Raw genomic sequence first — 21,754 nt, 5'->3', positions numbered from 1 at the left:
GCCACAGCACGATACAGCCGGGGATGCAGAGAGGGGCCAGTTCACAGGCAGTAAATGTTTATGGAACAAGGGCGAAACTGTCAACTCTCCTGGGCTGTGGCCAAGCCTTTCAGATGACAAATGCCAGATACCTCTGTTTAATATTAGTCCAATTCCTGCTGCAGAAGAGCGTACAGAGATCTGAGAGCCATGTAACCGGGTAATGTGTTTCTGATTCTGTGTATGTAATATCAGCAATAGATTACGATGACTAGCAAGTCCAGGAATTTGTGACAAACATGCAGTTTACTTGGCCACCCGTTTAGAGACATATTCTAAGAACTAATTAATTCTTTCAGTTTTTGGATTAACTGTTGTGCAAAACATCCCATCAAACAGAGAACATCATTATACAGTATGTTACTGTAATTAAATAAAGAGATAACTGAGCTCAAGAGATGCCCGCAACACTTAATTAAGATTAATTAAGCAACATGATTTACAGCTGGAGAAGATGAAACTGAGCAATTCAAAGCTGGCTAGACAAAGCGGCTGTGGCACGCTGAATTCATGAAGGCACATACCGGGAACATGTTGTTCAGTAACACTGCTATAGCAGCCTCACCAACCAATTTTATTTAATGAGGTTGTGTTTAGCCCCTGGAACACACCCATTTTTTTTGGCCAAACAAACACAGGCGTGCCTGTTACCCAGCTAGGAGTTAAGACCTTGGCAGCTGCAGGCTTGGTAGCACAGATAAAGCACTGCTAAAATATACACAAGATTTCCTTTACAAGCCCTCCTTGAGGCAGCAGCTAGATTGGCGTGTTCTTAATTTCTCTGAACTTTGATAGGAACACAGCTTACCTGTGTAACAGAATTATCACACTCCAGGCACACCAGCTGTCTGACATGGTTGAAAGAAATCCGCATTTCTGAGCCTAGTCGGAACGAAAGGATAATTCCAGTAATCGGTGTCATCAGTTTTTACTTCAGGAGAGAAACCCTAAGTTGTCTCTCCCATAAAAAGGAAGTAAGAAGCTTAGTTGTTCTGGGTCAAACTGAAAAAACAAACCGAAACAAAGTATAAAAGCAAGCTACAGATTTTTTCTTTTACAAGAACTAGGAAATCCCTGCCCAAAAACCCCCATTTGACCTATTACGGTATCACACCTCTTGTGCCTCAGCTGTGATTTCTCTTGGTATACATGCGCTCAGGGCATGGCCATGTCCCAGGCAGAAATCTGCAGCTGTTCTTGGGTCTTCTGATACTTTTTTTTCCCCAGCTTCTGGTTTTGCAAACCTAATGCCTATTTAATAGACAATCTCAATAGATAGCATCTCTCCATATTTTATTTCTCAGCTATGACAGCCTCATTTTTTTAAAACAGTTGTTTCCTTAAGCCATGCCTCCTCCTAAATAGCCTGGGGTCTCGGTACCACACTGTCCTGGTTTTGTGTCCTCGTGGCATGTTCACAGCCAGTTTGGGAATTCCCACTGAAGTTAAGTAGCAGTATATTACCGAGTTTTGTAGCTGAAACCATGTTTTTCAGACTGTTGTTGATCACTGTGAGATCTTGCTTAGTGTTTTTCTATCACCCAAAAGCTGTAAAGCTCATCAAGAAAAACGCTCTTTGCACCAGTATAGTCAGCTGAAATTACTTCCATGTTGGTAACTGAATTGCTTTTTGGATGGTATATGAGGTGACGAGCCTATCTGGAGCCACCAGATCTTGTGGTCCTGCTTGAAGGTAATTTCCTGACTGCATTAGGAACCGGGGGACAGTATAATTGCCATCTTCGCTTGCTAAATAAGGCTCATTTTTCAAGTAACCCATCCTAGACCCCTCTTCTATGCTGTTAGGGAAAACACTGAGAGATGTGGCTGCAAGCAGCCAGGCAGCTCAGTGTGGACATCGTGGCGGGTAAACCCATTCAACGGGTCTGCAAGAGCAAGACTGGGTCTGGGGATGAAGTAAGGAGGTGAGTTGGTTGTTAAATGAGAAACCTTCGTGATCCAAAAAGTTGCTTGTCATTTTAGGATCCTAAAAATCTTGTGTTTCCCTGACATAATTGGTGTGATTGTGCACTGAAAACTGTGAGGTTTGTGATCGTTTGGTTCCTTCTAATCCTTCCCATGACCATGCAGGTAATTACTGAGGCATTCTGGGGGCTGGTTGCTCCATGGCTTCCAGAGAAAGCGAGAAAGCCGAGGATGGCTGCTCTGTCATGGTAGCAAGGGAAGCTGCCACCTTGGGTCATCGTCTTCAGCTTCGCAAGTCCTTCATATTCTCCTGTCTTTCCACATTGGTGAATTCTAAGGGAGAGACAGTAGTGAGCTCCTGAGGCTCTTTTACTTGTTTTCTTACCCTGACTTTACAGTGGTGTACTCAGCGAGGGCAGGGTAAGGTAAGATAGGATTGAATGGGGTGGGATAGGCTAGGAGAGAGTATTTGCAGTTGGAAGGGAAAATATTCTATTCTATTCTATTCTATTCCATTCCATTCCATTTCTATTCTATTTCTATTTGCGCGAGAAACAGGAGCAGAAACTCAGAGCTCTCAGGGTCAAGTCCAGCTTCAAAACAGGACCATTTAACCAGAAGCTCAGTGTTGATATTATCAATATCACAGTGGATGTTTGGAAACTTTTAATGTCATTGCTATGTATGGGTGAAATCACACTTGTCAAATGTGCATTGTCACACAAAGGGTGTGACAATGTCCTCCCCAGATAATGCTGTTCTCAGGTATTAGTTTTAAGATAGCACAGTTCTGGATGGAAAAAAGTGCCACAATTTGGACACCCACAGGTGAATATTTGAGTTTTCTCACTTACAAATAACAAGTGATTACAAGCACAAGCAAAGGGCTTAGAGATGCTATGTGTGAAAATCACGTGCTTTGGCCAAAACAGAGATCTCTGATCAGAGACTCTGCTCTAGAATAAACCATTTCACTTTTAAAAATAATTAGTACCTTCAGACTATTCTAAGAAGCAACAGAAGTGCAAGCAAAGGACTGAGGATAAGTATTGATAGAATAATAAAGAACAAATGTTGGCAAATTCCAGCACACCTCTTATTATTTCTGTTATAAGGGCTAATACACCTTCACATTTTTATAGAAATAGAAGTGAGTTTACATAAAAAGGGGGTAAAACCTTGTTTTATTTTATACATGTAGCAAGTACCATGCTAATCATGCAGGGTGTGAGCTTTTGCTAGGTTAATAGGCAAAGCGCATCTTAGATGGCTGCAACGTAACACAAAGAATTGTAGGTACAAAATTTGGTTTATTGTTGGGTGATTGTTGTAGTTGAGGCAAAACATAAGTTGCATTTGAAACCTGTTGGCTAAAATGCCGTTTCCTGTTCCATTTCCTACATGTATCATTGCTCTGCTTTTCCTCAAGAACGGGAACAAACACAAATCCAAGCAACATTTATTTACCAAAGCAGAGGCTAAGGCAAAGATTTATAGACTACGTCATCTCCTCTGAAGCAGAAAATACAGAGGTCTAGAAACAACCAAGGAAGGGGATAGCACAACCTTCAGAAGTTTGAACTTGTTTGTTTCTGCACTTTCAATTTGAAGGCAATACATAAAGCTATGGACAGGTAGGGGCTGATGGTTTTGTGAGCCCTGAAGGAACGCTCACATCTGCAGCAGGACTAAGAGAAATGAAGTAGCCTCGTGTTACCAGCGGGTATATGCAAATTAAGTATTTACACACACTGGCACAAGCATGAAGAGACACAGACAGAGGGTGATATTCCACCGGTTATGCCAAGGCTCAGAAAAGCTGCAGTATGGCGGGTTCAACAGTACGTCTGAATTGCTGTACAGCAGAGGACTGTGGTGCTCTGGACATCAGGTCCACAGGCTGAAGGGTTGGGGCCACCAGCGAGAGATTCGTTATGTGAGAGGAGAAAGAAATCGGCTCTGTGGTTAGGCTGGTTTAGGAAAAACAGCTCTGCCTGAAGGAATCAACCTCCAAGGCAGCACGTGCAGATGTCCTCACTGTAGTGGCAAACAGCACAAAAAGGCACAATCTGATCTTTCCAAAAAAGTTTTCCAAGTCTTATCTGAATGTTCCCAGCATGTTTTCATAGCAGTGTTTAACTGCCAGAGCAGTGTTTTCTCTTTAAACCTCCTCTTTTGGTCTGGGAGTCCCATGGGCAGCAACAGCCTCTGAGATCCCATTAGTTAGAAAGTCGGGACAGAGCTCAGCCAGGTAAGCAGATGTCTTCAGGGAAAATTGCTCCAAGGACATGGTCAAGGTCCCACCCTGTAAAGCAAACGTGACCAATACAACCTCGTTGGCTCAGGCTGAAGGACCTAAACCAGCATAAACCAAGGAAAAACACAGATGGGGTTTTGCTTACTTAATGTCTGGTTTTAGTTTTGTTTTAAACATTCTTTGTTTAAATAAGAAACTGATATTTCTTGTGCTGGATTGACTACAAAGAGATTCGTTAAGTAAGCTAATAGCAATTCTCATGTAGACAAAAGTTACCTTTGTGGATCGAAGGGCGATTCTGCACCTGAGGCTTGCTGGGACATCCACTCTTCTTCCCATGCGCCTGTGCTTGGGTTCTTGTGCTTTCTGAACTCCTTCTGCTGTGGAGAACAGTTGTTACTGTGCTGAGAATTGAGGAGACTTTGAAAAAGCTGATGTTGCAGAGCAGAATTTGCCAGTTACAAGGTTTGGTGACTTCGGGGTTATTGGTCCCACCTGAAGCAAATCAGTCTCTTGATTCTGAATCCATATGATACTTAAAACATACAACGACTATTGCCATAGCACAAATGACAAGTATATTTATGATCCGTCTTGACAGTTAGCATTCAGATTTAGATACCACATACTCCGTGGTTGTTCTCTGCCATTTGCAGGTGTAACTATGATATTGACTTGAATGTCAATGAAAATATATATTCCACAGACCCATTCCAGCAAACTCCAGAGCTTCACATACACTTAAAGGACTCAAACTTGTCTGAGCCAATCCAAAGAATCAATATTCATAAAATATTTTTGGATTGTTTTCTGCCAGCATTTCACTTTACGTCAAGTAGAATGAATGACTAGTTTCACCTGAAGCTTAATTTGCCCACCTGCAAGAAAACTGAAAATTTAATTGTGTCAGCAGGGGAAGGGATATGACTTTATCAGTGATTATTGCATGCGTTTCTCTCTGATTGCCAGATATTTTGATTGCACTATTTACTTCCTCCTACGGTCAAAATCAATACATTGATCAATACAGTTCTTAAGTGTCATGCTCCAATCTACAAGGCATTTGTGTAACAGAGGATCTCAAAAGGTCTTTTTACTTTATGAAACCCACCAGAGAATAAACATCTCTTTTTGATTATGCTCCCTAGTTTCTTGGATTCCCCCCACCCTCCCACAAATTAGAAATTGTTTGCAGCCATGCTCTTTTCTCTTCAGATTTTTGCCTCTCTTGACACTTGGAGAAGCATCCTTGCACATGGGGCATTCAAATGTTCAGACTGAGTTTGACATTTTTCTTTTGGACATCTTAGAAGACATGAGGTTCTGCTTGCTACGATGCTCAAACAAGAAAACTGTTTTCCTCATGTCCTTCTTGCACACAGAAGTCCAGAGGGTCCCTGAGCCTGGAGGGGAGCAGTAGCTGGCATCACTTGTATGTGATCCTCACCAGCAGATGTCCAGGAACTGCTCCTGTTGAGACTGGAAAGGCTGAAGTCAGATCACAGGATGTTTGGGGATCTAGCTAACAGAAAATGGGGATGTAGCAACCTCTGAGTCATATTGAAATGAAGAAGCCATCAAAGGCGCCTCCTATCCTCCCCAGCACACTCCTGAAGATGATCTAACCTAGCTGTGAAATAGCTCTTGGCAGGGAAGGTGGATGAGCAAACGAAGCATCATCCTTCCTGAAGAACAACGGGGGAATGAAAACACAGCCACCGAGCAATATGTACTTACTGGCTTTTTCTGGTATCAGTTTTAACCAAGCTAAAAATGAGGAGCAACTGTCTATGAAAGTGACGCAGGGAATTACTGTTTGCAAGTGGGGCGTATATAGGAGGACAGAGTAGGATGGGGAGCACAGAGGGTCGGCTGCTGCCCTGAGTGCACTGAGGGAAAACACGGTGTGCATTTATCAAACCAAAGCTGTATGGAGGAGAATAGGGAGATTTTACTCAGATTAAGTACCCATTTCCAATGTCACCATCTGTGGTATGACATTTAATCCTAATAAAATGCTTACAAAATAAGAGTAGTCATGAGCACAGCTCAAAAGTTTGCCATGTTAATATTTTTCATAATATGATGTACAAAGTTTTATGAATTCATACCCAGTCGACTGTACAACAGAAGTGGTCTAAAGGCAGGAATGTGCTAGTTAATGCATAGCATAGAAATATTACTTGAAAAAGGAGGAGGAAAGAGAGAGGAACAGCAGCTCCCATTCAACACAACATGGTGGAACGTGGTGTTTGCTATCTGACCTGCTGAGAAAAGGCAGCAGCTACTGTAGCCAAAGAAACTTTACCTTAAGTGAGAGAGGCTTACTACAACTTAACCTAAAGCAAAGTAGATACTAGTTGAGATGTCAAAGGCACCAACAAGGATCCGTCTTATATTTTTTGATCTTAATACTGGTTTTTGTTATTTAATTTTTGTGTCATTGTTCCATTACCAGAAAATATAATTTTCAGATCTTATCATCAGGTGCCTTAGGATATGGCCAGCTTACTAACACCACTTTCAGGATATCCAGAAGTTACAAGGATACAAAACCACAGACATTGCATGGGCACGTGCGTGAGGAGGCCCTACCAAGAGCAGGAACCCTGGTGACCAGAACACCAACTGGGCTGGCTACAGAGTAGGAGGGAACATGCGTGAGCCCCAGGTGCTGTGAGGGAGTTTGTGATAGTTCGCTATTCAGAAAGGAACTTAAAGTAGGGACTGACATTATCAATGTGCATATGCTAGACTTTTGTTATAAAACACATAATTCTCTACAGAAAGTCTTGTTTTGACACAAAAATGTTCTGCTATTGCACACACAAAGTAAACTCATGAAATGGTGAAGAATTTTTTGCCAGAAGATTTCAGAAAACTGCAGTTGTCATTTTTCACTGGATATTTCACTGCAGAAAAGCCACCCAATTCCCAGATACTGCAATTCTAACACTGGGGCATGTGAAGCCTGACAAACAAAAGTCGGTCTTATGGCTCATGGCTGTTGGTCTGCAATACCTTTGGAAATTGTGGTGTCTCCATTGCACAAGGAAACAGCTCCAAGTGTTTTTGTCACTACCTCATTCCACAGCTTTGACAAATGGCTTGTGTTTTTTTCCTAGCAGATGAAAGATCTAATTATGCCAGTTGTGAGATCTCCATTTATTAAAAAAACATTCATTATCTTCCATTTGAATATCCTTAATTGATCCTGCTTGTACTTCAGTAATTGAAACACCTTACTTAAAAAACAGAAGCCTATTATGAGCTATCCCATCTGCGGGTAGTTATAAACCACTCTTAATGTGATGCTGTGTATTCCTAACGTAAGTGAGCACTTCCAAGTACTTTCCTAATTATCAGATTTAGGCCTCTTATGAATGTTGCATTTATTATGGTGTAAAAATGAACTGTAGGCCAAAGTCTGCAGGTAATTAGAGCATATAATGTAGTGCCAAACATAACATTAATGAGAGAGAAATGGAAATACAGAGTTAATGTGAGAAAAAGGGAAAAGCGCCCATCTTCTGCAGCGTGGCATTGAATGGCCTCACTCATTTGCTTACTTGTTTACCCTGGTGTTTATAATTAGAAAATGGACTTAGATCACTTAACACAAATAGCTCCTGTGTTGATTTTAAAGTTAGCTTAGTCTCTGTCCTCCAGTGCCCAGGTTTCTGTTTCTCTTGTGGAACCATCAACTATTATAACATTAACAAGTTGCAAATCTGTGATGGAAGAAGTCAACATCTCTGGACTTACTTATTCATCTTCGTTGCTGTGTGGATCCCATGTTTTTCGTCACCAGTCGTTGTCACATTTATGTTCATAATACCCAAAATCAGAGCAGAACATCCTGCAATGGAAAATAAGGAAACTGGTAAACATCATTCAGGTCAAGCATCTGAAAGACGTAAGCATAAGGAGGCTGGGAAAAGAGAAAACTCCAAGTCAGGAGATAGGACAAGCATAATAATTAAGATGACTATCAGCAAAGCAAGTCAATTATGACGTCTGTTAGCACACTGAGTAGTCTCTTGAGGGAACCATTGCAGAAACACCCTTTGGATGACCAAAATTAAGCTGGATAAAGCTGGCAAGTGGTACAGCCCTGTATCAGCAGAGGGGTGGCAGGGGTAGCTGATAATCTCTGTTATCTCTCTAATGCTTCCACCTGTTACAATAAGGGAAAAGTACCTTTCAGACTAGGTGCCTGAGGACCTTCCTGGTGATGCCTTCTTCATCCCCTGGTTCACTCTGACATGAGATCCAAGGCTGCTTCTCTAGACATTGTCTCAGCAGCTCTAAACAAAAAGCAAAGAAGGCTTATTTTTAAATTATTGCACCATACGCTGGTATTTTGCAACAGTCAGGCTCAGCAATCAAGGTGAGGGGGGGTCTTCAACCCCTCCAGCAGGGTCAGGAGGAGCATTTGCTAGAAACATCTTTCTGTTTAAGATCCACAGCACTGCTCAGCACCCAGAGCAGTGGGGGAGAGAGCTGGGGGTCCCAGAGACACAGCAGGTCTCCATGAATGGGGCGGAGGGGAGCAGAGAGGCGGCGCTCCCCCCTTGCACATCCTGAGTCAAGTGTTTTTCCGCGTAGGGGTCCCTGTGATTCTCTTCCTTACGCCCAGGGAGAGGTGAGATACAAACTGTTAATCTTCCCAGTGAGGGGAGCGTGAGATGCATTTGGGATGCGCTGGAGAAACGTGGCAGCTATTGTTATGACAGGATCAAAACTGCTAACGGTATAATGAGGCTGATTATTTTTAAAGTGAGTTTTGCTGTTTGAAAGCTGCCACATTTGACAGCTCTGGAAGGCACAGGCATCTGCCTGAGTGTGAAAGGGAAAATGCAATCAGACCATGGGAGCACAGGGGCAACAGCAACGAGAGTTTATCAGCTCCCCAGGAAACAGAAACTTCGTTCTCAGTTGAGCGTTGTTTCTTGGGGCAGGCTGACAGCAGAGGCCAACAACTTTGACAACAGTGATGGTGTGTTCTGGGTATGTGGTTATTTGGCTTATTTAAGGTCCAGCTGAGCCCTGGTGGCTCATGTCCAAAAAGCCACCCAGCCATCAGCAGCTCAGTGATCCTGACTCACGGAGGAGATCTGGTAACCATCTCCCAAAGTATTAACTCTCTCAATGGTGACACTGCTTTACGCTGAAAAGTTTACCCTGTTCAGCTACTCGTTCCTGAAGGTTTGGTTTCATAAGACAAGAGCTAATGGGCAGGCAGGAAGATACAAAAGCTAGACGAACAGAGTCACAAACGTTAATTGCTCGAGGGATCACGTCCTGTATTTCTGGCCTCTTCCCGGCCCCACTCAGAGATCGCTCGCTGTTCTTACTTTAAAAGTTATTAATAATCTCAGGCATAGCTTAGCAACATCCGTGTTACAATTAGTAATGGGCCAACAGTGACAAACATCAGATGGAGGTTCAGAGCGATCTCCACTGTAGGCAATGGAAAATAAACCTGTTCAATGTGGGTCAGGGCCAACAGGGACAGTGCCTGGCCAGTCTCAGCTCTTCCCCTTGTCTGAAATTATGTCAGGCAAACCCAAGCTGCTGCAGTTTAAACCAGGACGGCAGTATTCCATGGTCAGCAGAAGAGAGGACAGCTGCTGGTAGCTGCTGCTCTGTGCAAAGGGAGCGTCCCATCCCGACACCAGCTTGTGATGCTCCACAAGCGCCTGACCATTGCAGCACAGGGAGGCTTCAGCGTTTTTGTAAGCATCGGAAGAAATGTGGAATCTAAAGGAAAGGTGGAATCTAATTACTGAGGCTGTGCAATGAGGAACAGGAGGTCCAAACCGAACTCAGCCATCTCCCTGTTTCTATTTCTCCAGCCTGAGAGCATCATTACGGTCAGTGACCCAGCGGTAGGATACTCCCAACTTCTGAGGGTGCCAAGGATTTAGTGAAGGAAAGAAGTTCTTTAGTAAATAAAACACCTTTCCTACAGCTGTAGGTTGGTCTGTCCTGGAAAGTATTTCTTACATTTTAAAATTGAAACAATCTATTTTTGTATATGTGATTAATTGCTGCTGCTGAAGCACCACAGCCCTGAACCAAGCTATGATTTAGTTGTACGAGACGCTATTCGTATCTGAAATGACACAATGCTTATTCCAAAGAAGCTGAAATCTAAAAACAGGCATATAAAGGAAGTATTATTGCCTCTATTTTATCCATAATGAAAGAAGGCTCAGAGAAATGGCATGGCTCACCCACAATCAAGCAGGAATCGTTGGAAAAGCCACATCTGCAGTCTTGAGGTGTCCTAAGTCCCTGGTAATCTTCTGTCAACAATTTCTTAAAATAGCTCACTGAAGAACGTAGCTGATCTTATTAGCAGGTTTAGAATTTATCAATTTACTTGGCATTAAAGTATCTGTAGTCATGTTCCTGTTTTTAACTTTTGATGTCTATCAAAGATGTAATTATCATCTTAAGAGGTTATTCTTCAATACAACAATGAGACTTTATAACATCATGCAAGAGGTTTTAGCCAGTTCCCACAGATAATGGCATACAAAAATGTGTTCCTTCAGCCCTAATTTTTATTGAATTCGACTCTTTGCTTCTTTGCTAATCTATGTGAAATGCCTTGGCTGACTCAGGCCAGGCTCCTAATTAGTTATCTTCATTAATCAATCTCTGTCCTATCTATTCCCTCTGCCAAGTGAAGGGTTGTGTTCAGCACTCCACCAGAGAGACTGATATGATTTTCCTCCATTCATGGAACAAGAGTCTTTGGAGCAAAAGAGCAGTGTGCTGGGATTAGCTGTTGAAGTTAAAGTAGTTTAAATGGGTTCCTATAATCTTTCTTAGACCAAAATCACTAATAGAGCCTGGCAAAAAAAAAATAAATAAAAAAATAAAAAAAGGAAGATGTAATAAACAGTTGCAGTTCCAGGGAAACCAATTGATTGGGTCAAATTCAGCAAATGTTTTCAGCAGGAGAAAACAAAAAGGAAACAAGATGCTGAAGTGTTTTGACATTCTATTTCAAAATCATATTTCAGTTTATTATTTGCCTGCACTTTTAAAAGGAGTTAAACATCCTCCTTAAAAAAGATATGCTTCTATTGTAAACACAAAAATAAATTAACTGGAGGGGATTTTGGTCTTGTTTTGCCAGAAAAAAAATAATGAAACATTTCTATTCTACGTCAACCCAAAGCAGTAGTGCTTGTGAGTCAGTGCAGTCGCACATCCACTAGGCGCTATTTGCGCACCTCCACTTTTGGAGATGAGGACATCCCTCATGTAGCTTCAGTGACTTCCCTGGCACGGTATGGGAATGCTTTGACCCATGTCTGACGGAGATGTCCTGGGGACATGCCCTGGAGCTGCAGGTCATTAGAGCTGGCCTCTAGGAGTGAGAGAACAGGCGAGCTTCAGCTAAAGAAAACATCCTTCAGGAATGATGGAACAAAGGAAAAAGAAAGGAGAGAACCAAATGTACCGATAGATGCTTTCTTTGTTTTCTGTGACTTGTCAGACACAAAGAAAGTCACTTTTTTCCAGCGGTATGTTTCTCTCACTCGAGGGCTTTGCTTACTTGGAGAACTGCCTGCTAATTTTAAATCTGAGGAGGCACGTAGAAGTCTTACAAAATGTACTGAAGGCTGGATTATGTGGGCTGGAGACAGCTGTTTTTAAAACCTCTAACTGAAATTTAGTAAAGAATGATGAGTGCTTAATTCCAGCTCACAAGGTCTGAGCAGCATTATTTGATTTAAAGATTATTAAGATATTCAGCATAACTGCTCAAGAGTGGAAAAAAATAAACACTTGTCATAAGATAGAGGCAAATTTGTATTTACATTTGACTACAAAAGACTTTAAAATCAACATTGCTGTCATAGCCATATAAATAATTTAGCAGTCCAAATGTTTTCCTGAGATCCGGATTTTCACCATTCAGCTGCAATGGGAAAATTGAACTTTTGATGGCTTTTCTGTGGATTTTACCCATGTTTTCCCAAAGGACTGCATCACCTCTGAGGAGGAATGGTCCACTGATAGTTACTCCCCTTTATTTAAAAAGAAGTAATTAAATAGTGAGTCTAGCACAGACTTCAAATTTGTCTAGGGCATTTTAAGAATTTAGGAATATTTTCTCTTTGGGGCTAGACTGATGTTGCTTGAGACATCAAATCCACTGACTAGGTGGGTTTTACATACAGAAAGAAGACGATCCTTCCCCAAGAGTGGAATAAAACACACTGAAGGCAAAGGAAACTCCCTATTGTAAGGCTCACTGGGGAGGATGGACTTCTTGGCCACATGACTGTGCTTTCCTGGCCCTGGCTGCAAAGGGACGGACAGACAGACACCCACTGTGTCTGGTTGGCTGTATCTCCGCCAGAGCTCCAACAAGCGATGTAGCAAATCATCTGCCAATCCACTTTACTCAGATAATCGTAGCATATCTTTACGGGCTCTGCAGGCTGTCAGCTTGCAATAAAGAGAAATAGTCATAGGAGGAGAGGATGGAGACACCCATCTGACATCCAGACCAACTCAGCTCCCAGGCCCCCTGGGTGGGAGCCCTGCGCTTGAAGGCACACGAGACACGAACATTACGCCTATCTCTATAGAGTTAAAGGAATGTATCTGATATTTGAGGGAGTTCTCTTATAGCAGTTCTCAATGTGTTTTCTCAGTTCGTGCACTCTTCTTATATTCATTGGTTTCCCATACATTAGGAAGAGAAATTCTCTCTGAATTGGGTTCTGTTTGACAAAGCAGATCACAGGTAGTCATGCGCAGATGCAGTGAAAGACCCACCTTTAGTAAACTCACCTTCGATAATGTGCTGGTCTCCTCTGGGTTGCAGGTCGATCAGATGCAGCAGAAGGATGATATGCAATAACCTTAAACCTTATTGCTGGGAAATCTTGCTCATCTCAAACGGGAAGAACTGAGAAACCCACAGAGAAACAGCAGGAGCTCTTCATCCTAGAATTATTAAATATTTTGCTAGTTTTTCAGCATTGAATACGAAATTGATTTTTGTGTGTTCTGCAGTGTCGATGCATACCAACAAAAAGACATAACGAGCTTGTAATTTATGGCTCCCTTTTGCCCTGGGAATTGTATTGAGCAGGTGGGGGAGTATTCTTCTTATCCTGCTATAAAGTTTTCTACTGATGGCCAAATGTAGAAGTTCACTTTAGTGGCTGGAAACATGAGTCACCCAGACCAGAGATTACAGAGTTACTAGAAAGCTTTAATTTTATGGAGTCTATGAACCTGGTAATTGTGAGAGAGGGACAATTCTGCACTGACCTCTTGCAAATTAAATATGCAGCTGTATTTAAATCAAACACTTCATGAAAATACATTTAGTTTGGAGTATATTAATATTTTTCAACAGAAAATGGGAATGAAACAACATATTTTGTTCACATTTCATTTAGGCATTTTGTGTGTTTCAGACTTAAAAAAAAATAAAATTGCCTCTTTCAAAGTGAAAAATGTCACAAATTAAAATAGAAAATTCCAGAGATTCTTAGATTTTTTGTTCATACCCTTCTCAACTTTCTGTTTTCCAAGATTTCCCAGTTTTCCAAAACGTCAAAAGCATCTTTTCATGAAGGAAATAGCTCTGTCATCTTTACCCTTAGCTCCTGTAACCCTGGAGGGCACCTGAACACCACAGGCTCCAAGTTTATTCCTGGCCCACTGGGATTCAGGATAGTCTGTATGATCTTTCTTGGGTGTTTCCATTGTAGACATGGCTAAATAATGATGCCAACCAGAAACCATACTGCACTTAACGGCCTCTCGCTCATGGACAGGCAATCATTTACTGTCAGTTAGTGACTGCCATAAAATACAGAATTAAAAGACTGGTTCCTACCTGCTCCTGAAACAACAATAAAGTAAGCAGATGCATCACTGCCTGGAACAACTAACAAACAGTCATCTTAAACTGTTCTCTCTTTTCCTCTCTTTTATAGTACATTTATGAATTATGTTGTTTGCATTTATAATTATGGGACTGAACAGATGGTGGAAGGCTTATTTCAGAATGATGTGTTCATTAAAATAACCTACTCTGATCTGCCAAGTGATTGTTAACTGTGATCCCAATTTGATATTGAAGAGAGATATTTATTCTTTCTCTTTAAGTCCACCTGAAAGAAATGGAGCTTTGAGAAATGGACACTATATTGAGTGTGAAGCTACAATAACGGTGCTGCATATATTCCAGATGGGAAAGCACTGAAGAGTTGTGCAGCTGTGACAGAAAGAAATATGCAGGGAAGGATAAATTGTGGATCAACACAATTTTCAAATCTAAGAAAAGTTTCAATTCTTTATTCAATTTGGAAGCTCAATTCCACTTAAAACGTGGCTCCAGCCAGCTTCTACCTACGTGCAAGCTCTTCCTATAGCCTATTGCCTCAGGTTGTTGGGTTCAATAATGGCAGTTTCCATTATTAAAAACTGGAATCTCTGCTCAGGCAAAACGTAAATCTTAACAGTTTAGCACATGTCACACAGTAACATTTTGTCTTCCTCTTGTCCCAAAAAGTGTTTACTTCTGCTGTTGCTTCTGCAAATAAGAGGTTTCGTGATGGAACTGGGAGCGATCATCACCTGTTTGCCTTCCTTCTTGGAAACCTTTTACCAGCTTCACTTTACCAGCTTCCTCTTGCAAGGCCTGTGATGGATCTGGAGACAATTCTTTGCACTTCAACTCCTTTGCAGTATTTTATTTCTGAGATCTCCTGCCCCACTATTTTCACATTGAGACTTCAGGATCTGGTCTGAACACGGATTAAAGCAGAGACATAATGTCAAGGTTTCTTTGTTGTGATTGAAGGAGTCTCTATTTCTGGCCATTATCCAGGTTCTAATTCCTGGCCCTCACATCTCCTTGTGCGTATGTCCTACACAGGCTACCTCAAAGATGCAATTTGTGGCAGACGATCTTTACTCAGTGGACAACCTAAGGGCTGTGCTGCTGTTGAGCTGCTCAGAAACATAGTTCACAGCTCTCCTAAGGCTGGAAGCTTTGCTCTTCTGCACTAAAGCAATTGGCATCGCTCGTACCCCACAGCTGTGGCACAGCCACGGGGTCATCAGAATTTTGCAGACAGAAGTCAAAGGAAGTAGTGGAGAATGAGATGCAAAGGTGCAGAACTTTCTGCCTGTCTGAGCCCACTGGGAGCAGACCCAAAGGTGGGAGGGATAGGAGACCGCTAGAAAAGTTGATTGTGTTCACTAATAACCAGAAATATTTGTGTTTTCTGGGTTGCCTCTGCAAACATTATCACAACCTTCAAGGATGCAAACTCGCTGTACAAAAGCTGTTAACTGAGAAGTTTTCTGGGAGCTTCTACTTGCATATGAAGGAAGAAATATAGTTTGAAATGTTTCATTTGGAGTGCTGGCAATCAACAAGTGGAAAAAGGAGAAAATGAAAGAGGCAGCTGAGTGCTCACTTACACAAAATTGCCAATAACCCAGCGGTTAGATCAGGCACCTTGATAAAAGGCAGAAAAAGGCCTTGAACGTGAATTGGAGTCGGCTCTTTTTTTCTTTTTCTTTTCTGTCTCATGAGCAGTTGCAGACTTGCTCCAGATCAGAAATGGGAAAAATATCTGAAACTGTGAAAACGTTTGGAGAATGGGAAAAGCATTTTCTATACCACTCCGAGTTTAGCTTGAAACTCATTATTTTTGACCAAGCAAGTAAGTCTATAATTGCATGTTTCTCAGATACTCTGACCTCCCTTAAATATCCACTCCAACCTGTTAAATCTCCTAGTTGTAAACTAAATTAGCCTGTACGTTTTCTTAGGGCATGCATTGTCTTCAAAAGGAGCTAGCTAGAGCTCAGCACAACACATTTCTGCATTAATTTGGACTACAGTGTGCTACTGTCAGGAAAACATGAATAGATTTAGACTTTTCAGAGTTTTGGTTTTACTGAAATTTAATGCTTGGTTTAATTTGAAATCTTTCATTTGGAATGCAAGCAGTTGACAAAAAAAGTTAATGTAAAAATATTAATAATGGACACTTCTCAAAAACAACAAATTGCAATGCCTTTAAATGAGGTTTCACTTGTCAGTTTTACAGAACTATTGCTTTTTAATTGTTTTTTTTAAAAAGACAAATTCAGAGAAACTGGCACAAGCTCAGGAAAGCTTTCAGTGCCACAAAACCTGCAGGTCTTTTTCTTTTCTTATTATTTCAAATTTTTAAGAATGTCACAGTTAAAACTATGCTCCTTGCCTGACTCTGCCATGCCCGAGTTCCTCCATCCTCCATCAGTCCAGGAGGGAGTCGCTAATGAAGAGCCAGCAACAAACCCCAAATCCCAGTACAGGGATGTCCAAGGATCCCAGTTTCATTTCAGTTAGGGGTAATTTTCCCCTGAGTTGTGTGACTGCGAGTGTGCAGTCAGTAGGATCAGAGTATATTACAGGCTTCAAAAAAAGTAATATGAACAGCTAAGAACAACGCTTCTTTCAAAGAATTTGATAAAAGGTTTTTCCCTTGCATTCTTGCACTACCAGGGGGCATTTAAAAACTCAGGCAGTAACTATTCTGCATTTAAAATATAAAGGCTATCAAAAGGATTTGCAAATACAATGAAACTTGGTGCCTGTCAGCTTTTTGTATAGGTCATGTCTAAACTTCCCCAGACTTTGCGGCCACTTGTGCCTCTGCTGAGACCTGAGCTACCCCGGTAACAGCTTAGACATATGTACCCTACGTGCACCCATCCACCTACTTCTGCGGCAACATTAACCTCTCGGTGTCTGAACGTGTGTGCAGAATCTCTTCTCTACCTGGTGACAATGTGTCCTTCATTTTCTGCGCCGGGGGGAGTGGATTTAGGTGCCAAGGCCCCAGGGAACAGAGAGTTAGCAGCTGCCAGTACCCCAGCACAAAAGCGAACCCTTCCCAGCCCAGCCCAGGGACAGCTGCAAAACCTCACCTCAGTCTCCAGTGAACGCCAGGACAACAGGAACCACCTTCTGCCAGTTCAAAAATGGAAGCAATTAATAATGTAAACAGGTGTATTGGGAAAGGATTACTAAACAGAGAGCAAAGGCAGCTGCGCACCTGCGGTGGTTTATGATCCTGTGGTCTCCTCCATTAACATGCCTCCAGCCCAGCTGAAAGCTTAGCCGTGCTTGGACAGTTGCAGGCAATTATTATTATTTTTTTTCTTTCATTTATTTCCTCTGCTATTATTATGACCCTCCAGGTAAAATTATTTCTCCTGCCAAGGTTACAGGGACAAAGGCTGCTGAGACAACACGAAGAGGCTTTGGAAAGCGCAGGAGACGCTGCCAAACGAGTCGTTTAGCCCATTAGTGAGTCAGCTGTAGCTGGGAAAGGCTGGCTGTGCTCTCTCTTTGTCGGTTTGTTATTAGTGAGCCATACCTACTAACGTGATCTAAACCCTCGCAGAGTTTCTGTACCTGTGAGGGACCCTTTGCCCTTCGCAGCAGCCACCAGGATTAACTGCCTGCGGGCTGATGAACTCGAGTTTGCGGGGAGCTTAGGGAAGAAGGATGGATACGAGTGTTCAGAGCAAGGACTATGGGTAAAAGACAGGGGAGTAAGTCGGGGTAAAACAGCTGCAGAACTGCAAGCTGAGCTTCTCCGGCTGGCGCAGAGGAGCCATGGGTATGTGTGACCACTGTAGGCTGCTTTACATGGATACTGCAAGCATGAAGGGTAGGTAGGAGCGTTTTTGGGAAAGAGAGCAGATACCTTCCAATTCCCGGCTGTTCCCTGCTGTCCAAAGGTCCCCAGGCACCGTGTCCAGACAGAGGCTCCCTTCGGGAAAGTGACCCGGTGGCTGCAAGCTCCGATAGAGAGGTCGCACACACAGCATCGGGGTATTGCTTCCACTCCTCCTGGGCCACGCTCTTCAGAGCCAAGAGCCCTGCCCCAAAATTGCACTGCTTTCTGCTTAGCATCGAGACAGGTGTGATCCCAGGGAACAGAGCTGGACACCACAGGTCTGGTCATCAGGAGAGGACTAAGCAGGGACCTCAGGCTCCATGGAAACAGTGACTCTTTTTCATTGTGGTTGGGGAAGCCAAAGACCAGCGATTTTTTGGCTTTGCTTCCTTAATGAAGCATACCAGTTGGTGTGGGGGGTAGCTCTGCAGGGAAAGAAAGTGGGAAGATTACAAACACCACCACATCCCTTTGGTGTTTTCTTCCTGGCTCTTGCTGAGTTCCCGGAATAACGCTGGAGATTCTTGTTCCACACAGCTCCCCTCTGCGGTGCTGAGAGCTAATCCAACCAGTTAATTAAAGAGTCCATTGGACTGTCAGAAACAGCAGGAGATGCAGAAGCAATTATCTCCAAATTGGTCATCATCACAATTAAAGTACCATTTGGCAAGTATGTGAATAGCCTACAGCAGGGTCCCTTTATAGGTGGTAATGCCTTTTCATTATTGGGCTTTATTGCCGGGTGGTGGTGTTTATGATCTGAGTAAAGCTGTCAGGTGAACTGACAGTAACACTTGCCCCCAGTTCTGGGAGGAGCTGGATGCAGAGGCAGCGTGGGATGCTATTTGTAATTGAGCTTGGTAGCTTAACGTGCTAGCGTATACAAATCCCACCGAAGGAACTCATTATAGGCAGGAAAGTTGAGCAACTAATTTGCTGCAGATAACTAATTTAATGCATTTAAGCCTTTTAAATTTTTTTCCTGCTCATATATTATGGCTTCCTCAGATACATTCATTACTAAGACCTACTTGACAAATTTCTCTTGAAACGTTCAGCCCACACATGCAGGTTCCGAGTGGTGGTGTCTGCGTGTGGTCCGTAGGAGAAATCCCACAGTGCTTGGCTTCTTCACTGGGCAAGGGCTGAGGCATATTAGGTGTGTGTTCGTGTAGGTGAGGTAAAAATGAGTTTCAGCTGCAGCTGTGCTTTCTCTCTGAAACTTGCTTCCCATAGATACTGATGCCTGGAAAACTAATTGTATTTTCAGAGAGCAGATCAGTTAAGACACAGTGGTGTGAAAAAAGCAGGGCTGTTATACTCCTGCCCATTATCCAACACTAAATCGGTGCCACGTAACTGGCAGGTAGCTTTGAACTTTCATTTGAAGGGAGAAACTACAGTATGTGAAACAACCCTGGTAACACAAAGGCCTGCCAGCAGAGGACTCCTTTAGCAGTTTCCTGGAGATGTTGGTAAGGATTTAGGAATGATGTGCCACTACCAGAGAAAACCATCACCCCTGCAGCGCAGCTTTCACACCCTGCATACGAATGCTCTTTCCTCCTCTCCTACCCGTCCTCTTTCCCCACAGGGTAAACAGCTGGAAGTGCTGAGCTCACTGCCAGAGGCTTCAGACAGACACTTTGTGCCACAGGAGATCCTGGGACATCTTAATGACTTCTCTTTAGCTTAATGCATCTTTGTAAGAAACGGCACGACCTGCTAAATTGCTGATCTTGCACAACTGTTTTCTGACTACTGCAGAAGAAGAGGAAGAAAGGTTTGGCTCTTTGGGCATCCTGTATGCAGTCAGCGTTCAGTGCCTGTCTGTTGTGCTCCTGAGCAAGTCCTGAGTTGCTCTGAACTATGTCCGCTTTGTTCAGCGAGCGGGGAGTCTCCTGGCTCTCGTCCTCTGTATCACCATCTCTAGGAGAGGCTTTGCCATACTAGAAGTCTCTTTGGTGGATTGCCTCACACAGTGTGCATTGTCCGACTGGGTATATAAAATTAAAATTGCATTATGACTTGTATGCTTCATGGTTGTCTAATCGGAGTGTCTGTTCAGTGTTAGATGCAAAGTGTCTTTTCTTGTTTCTTACATCGAGTCTGTATCTTGTTGGTAAAACTAGCACATTTTTTGAAATTTATGATCATTAGTTAAAGTGATGGAGTACTAAGGGAGTACGTTCAATGGATATATCTGCATATACGGTGACCTGTATTAAAGCAACCAAGCCTAACCATGTCGTAAAACAGCATTTAATACATTAGAAGGTAAATTCCTCCAGGAATATTCACCAGGACGAAATCAGACAGGCTAATGCAGTTTATACACTGGCTTTCATTTTGAGTCCATGGCTGATCTACTGGAACTAATGGATACATCATTTGTAAGATATTCATCTACTTCAGATGCCATTTCAGAGGCATTGTAAGCACCTTAATTAGGAGCCTAAGTCCCAAGTAGAGTCAATGGAGAAAGAGATGCATCCAGATGCATGCCAAGTAAATTGATGTCATAACATCAGTTTTTGAATATGCAGACAATGGGGAGTTCCTGACCTCTTTTCTAATGATTTTTCAAACAAATCCCAAGACTGATGCTACTTCTTTCCCCTCTGCCAAAATCAGAACTGATATATTCTTCTACTTTCTTAGGCATTTTTCTTTTTTTACTCTTTATTAAGAGTAAATGTGGATGTTTTAGGTATGACTTGGATGTTTGTTACTAAGAGAAATAATATATCTACATCTCTAAACACTCAGGAGAGGAAAGTCTTAACAGGGACCTGATTTTCCCAATATGCATTTGGCCTAGGGAAAAGCATGTTTTTACAGTTATTTTTGCAGCTTCCTACTTCTGGACCTACTTGAAAGATGGTTTGGTTCAGCTTTAGTTTAAATGAAATGGATTGCCAATAGAAGATACCTGTCTTGCTCAGGGGTTTGCAAGCAAGAATGATTAGATGTGAAATTCTAGAAAGATGTGCTATATCAGTTTTGCTCCAGTTAGCCAACATTTTTGCTACCACCTCAGATCTGCTTATTCCTGCTACACATTGCACACCACCCAGGGAAAAGAGCTGCATGTCATTAGCAAACTAAATCAACAGTTCTGTTCAGAGAGCCGTATTGAGATGAGCAGCAGGAAAGGGGCTGGTAGATGAGGCACAGGGTAAGAGACAGTGTGGAATTCCTTACAACTGAGTTCTGCTTTTCCATACCTGGCCCAAAGCCTGTAAAAGTATCAGAAAGGTACACACATGACATGATACCTCCAAAGGACATGAATGTGAACAGCACCGGTTTGATAAAACATACTAGAATTGGTGCTAAACCCAACTTTGCAATAGGCAGAGGCTACTTTCTTTTGTAAGTGGAAATGCCCTGTAATGTTGGTCTTGGTTTCATCTTAAACAGCATTCCCTTCCCAAGCTAGTCTCAAATGATTCTTTAGATGCTTGCATTGAAGACATTAACTGAAGTGCCTTCAGTTTAGTCCACCCACAGATGACCAGTGTTTCCTAGTTCTTTGGTCTGGCTTCCTCTCATTACCAGCTGCACCTTCGATACATCAAAACCAACAGGTTCTTGGTTTCCAGGGGTTGCCTTGACTGCATCAAACTGAAGATTTGGTTTCCTGCTATGGAGCAAAGTAGGGATTCACATTTGCTTGATATGGGATCTGGATATTTAGAAGATGTACTGTCTTAAGATGTACTTTGAGGTTTTCATGAACTCATTTTACGTAACCTTGTACTTTTAACTAGCATTAACAAGTCTTTATGTTTTT

General features: G+C 42.4%; 1 protein-coding gene and 1 long non-coding RNA gene across 6 annotated transcripts in view; one reads left to right on the top strand and one right to left on the bottom strand.

Annotated features, from left to right (window-relative positions):
- Window positions 1-19,557, bottom strand: part of LOC134521774 (uncharacterized) — a 32,683-nt gene extending 13,126 nt beyond the window's left edge. Inside the window, exons 1-8 of the long non-coding RNA XR_010072869.1 lie at window positions 18,990-19,557; window positions 17,986-18,383; window positions 14,849-17,240; window positions 13,046-13,201; window positions 8,423-8,529; window positions 7,988-8,081; window positions 4,499-4,602; window positions 848-921 (exon numbers count right to left, since the gene is read on the bottom strand). This is a non-coding gene — a long non-coding RNA (uncharacterized LOC134521774). The remainder of the gene's footprint in view (window positions 1-847; window positions 922-4,498; window positions 4,603-7,987; window positions 8,082-8,422; window positions 8,530-13,045; window positions 13,202-14,848; window positions 17,241-17,985; window positions 18,384-18,989) is intronic.
- HTR4 (5-hydroxytryptamine receptor 4) overlaps window positions 1-21,754 on the top strand; it is a 139,321-nt gene that overhangs the window by 114,580 nt on the left and 2,987 nt on the right. The window contains exon 5 of one of the 5 annotated variants that reach the window (XR_010072868.1): window positions 19,553-19,741. The exons of 3 other annotated variants lie outside the window; for them this stretch is intronic. Coding sequence is in view for 1 of the 2 variants with exons in the window: in XM_063348679.1 (XP_063204749.1) it covers window positions 19,553-19,574 (22 nt within the window). In the remaining variant the exon portion in view is untranslated. Of the gene's footprint in view, window positions 1-19,552; window positions 21,748-21,754 lie in introns of those variants that run through there. One more of the 5 variants, XM_063348679.1, reaches the window with a different exon arrangement.

Source organism: Chroicocephalus ridibundus, chromosome 11, assembly GCF_963924245.1.
Source record: "Chroicocephalus ridibundus chromosome 11, bChrRid1.1, whole genome shotgun sequence".
NCBI lineage: Eukaryota > Metazoa > Chordata > Aves > Charadriiformes > Laridae > Chroicocephalus > Chroicocephalus ridibundus.
Note: the sequence above shows the minus strand (reverse complement) of the source record. Positions and strands in the feature narration are given on the sequence as shown.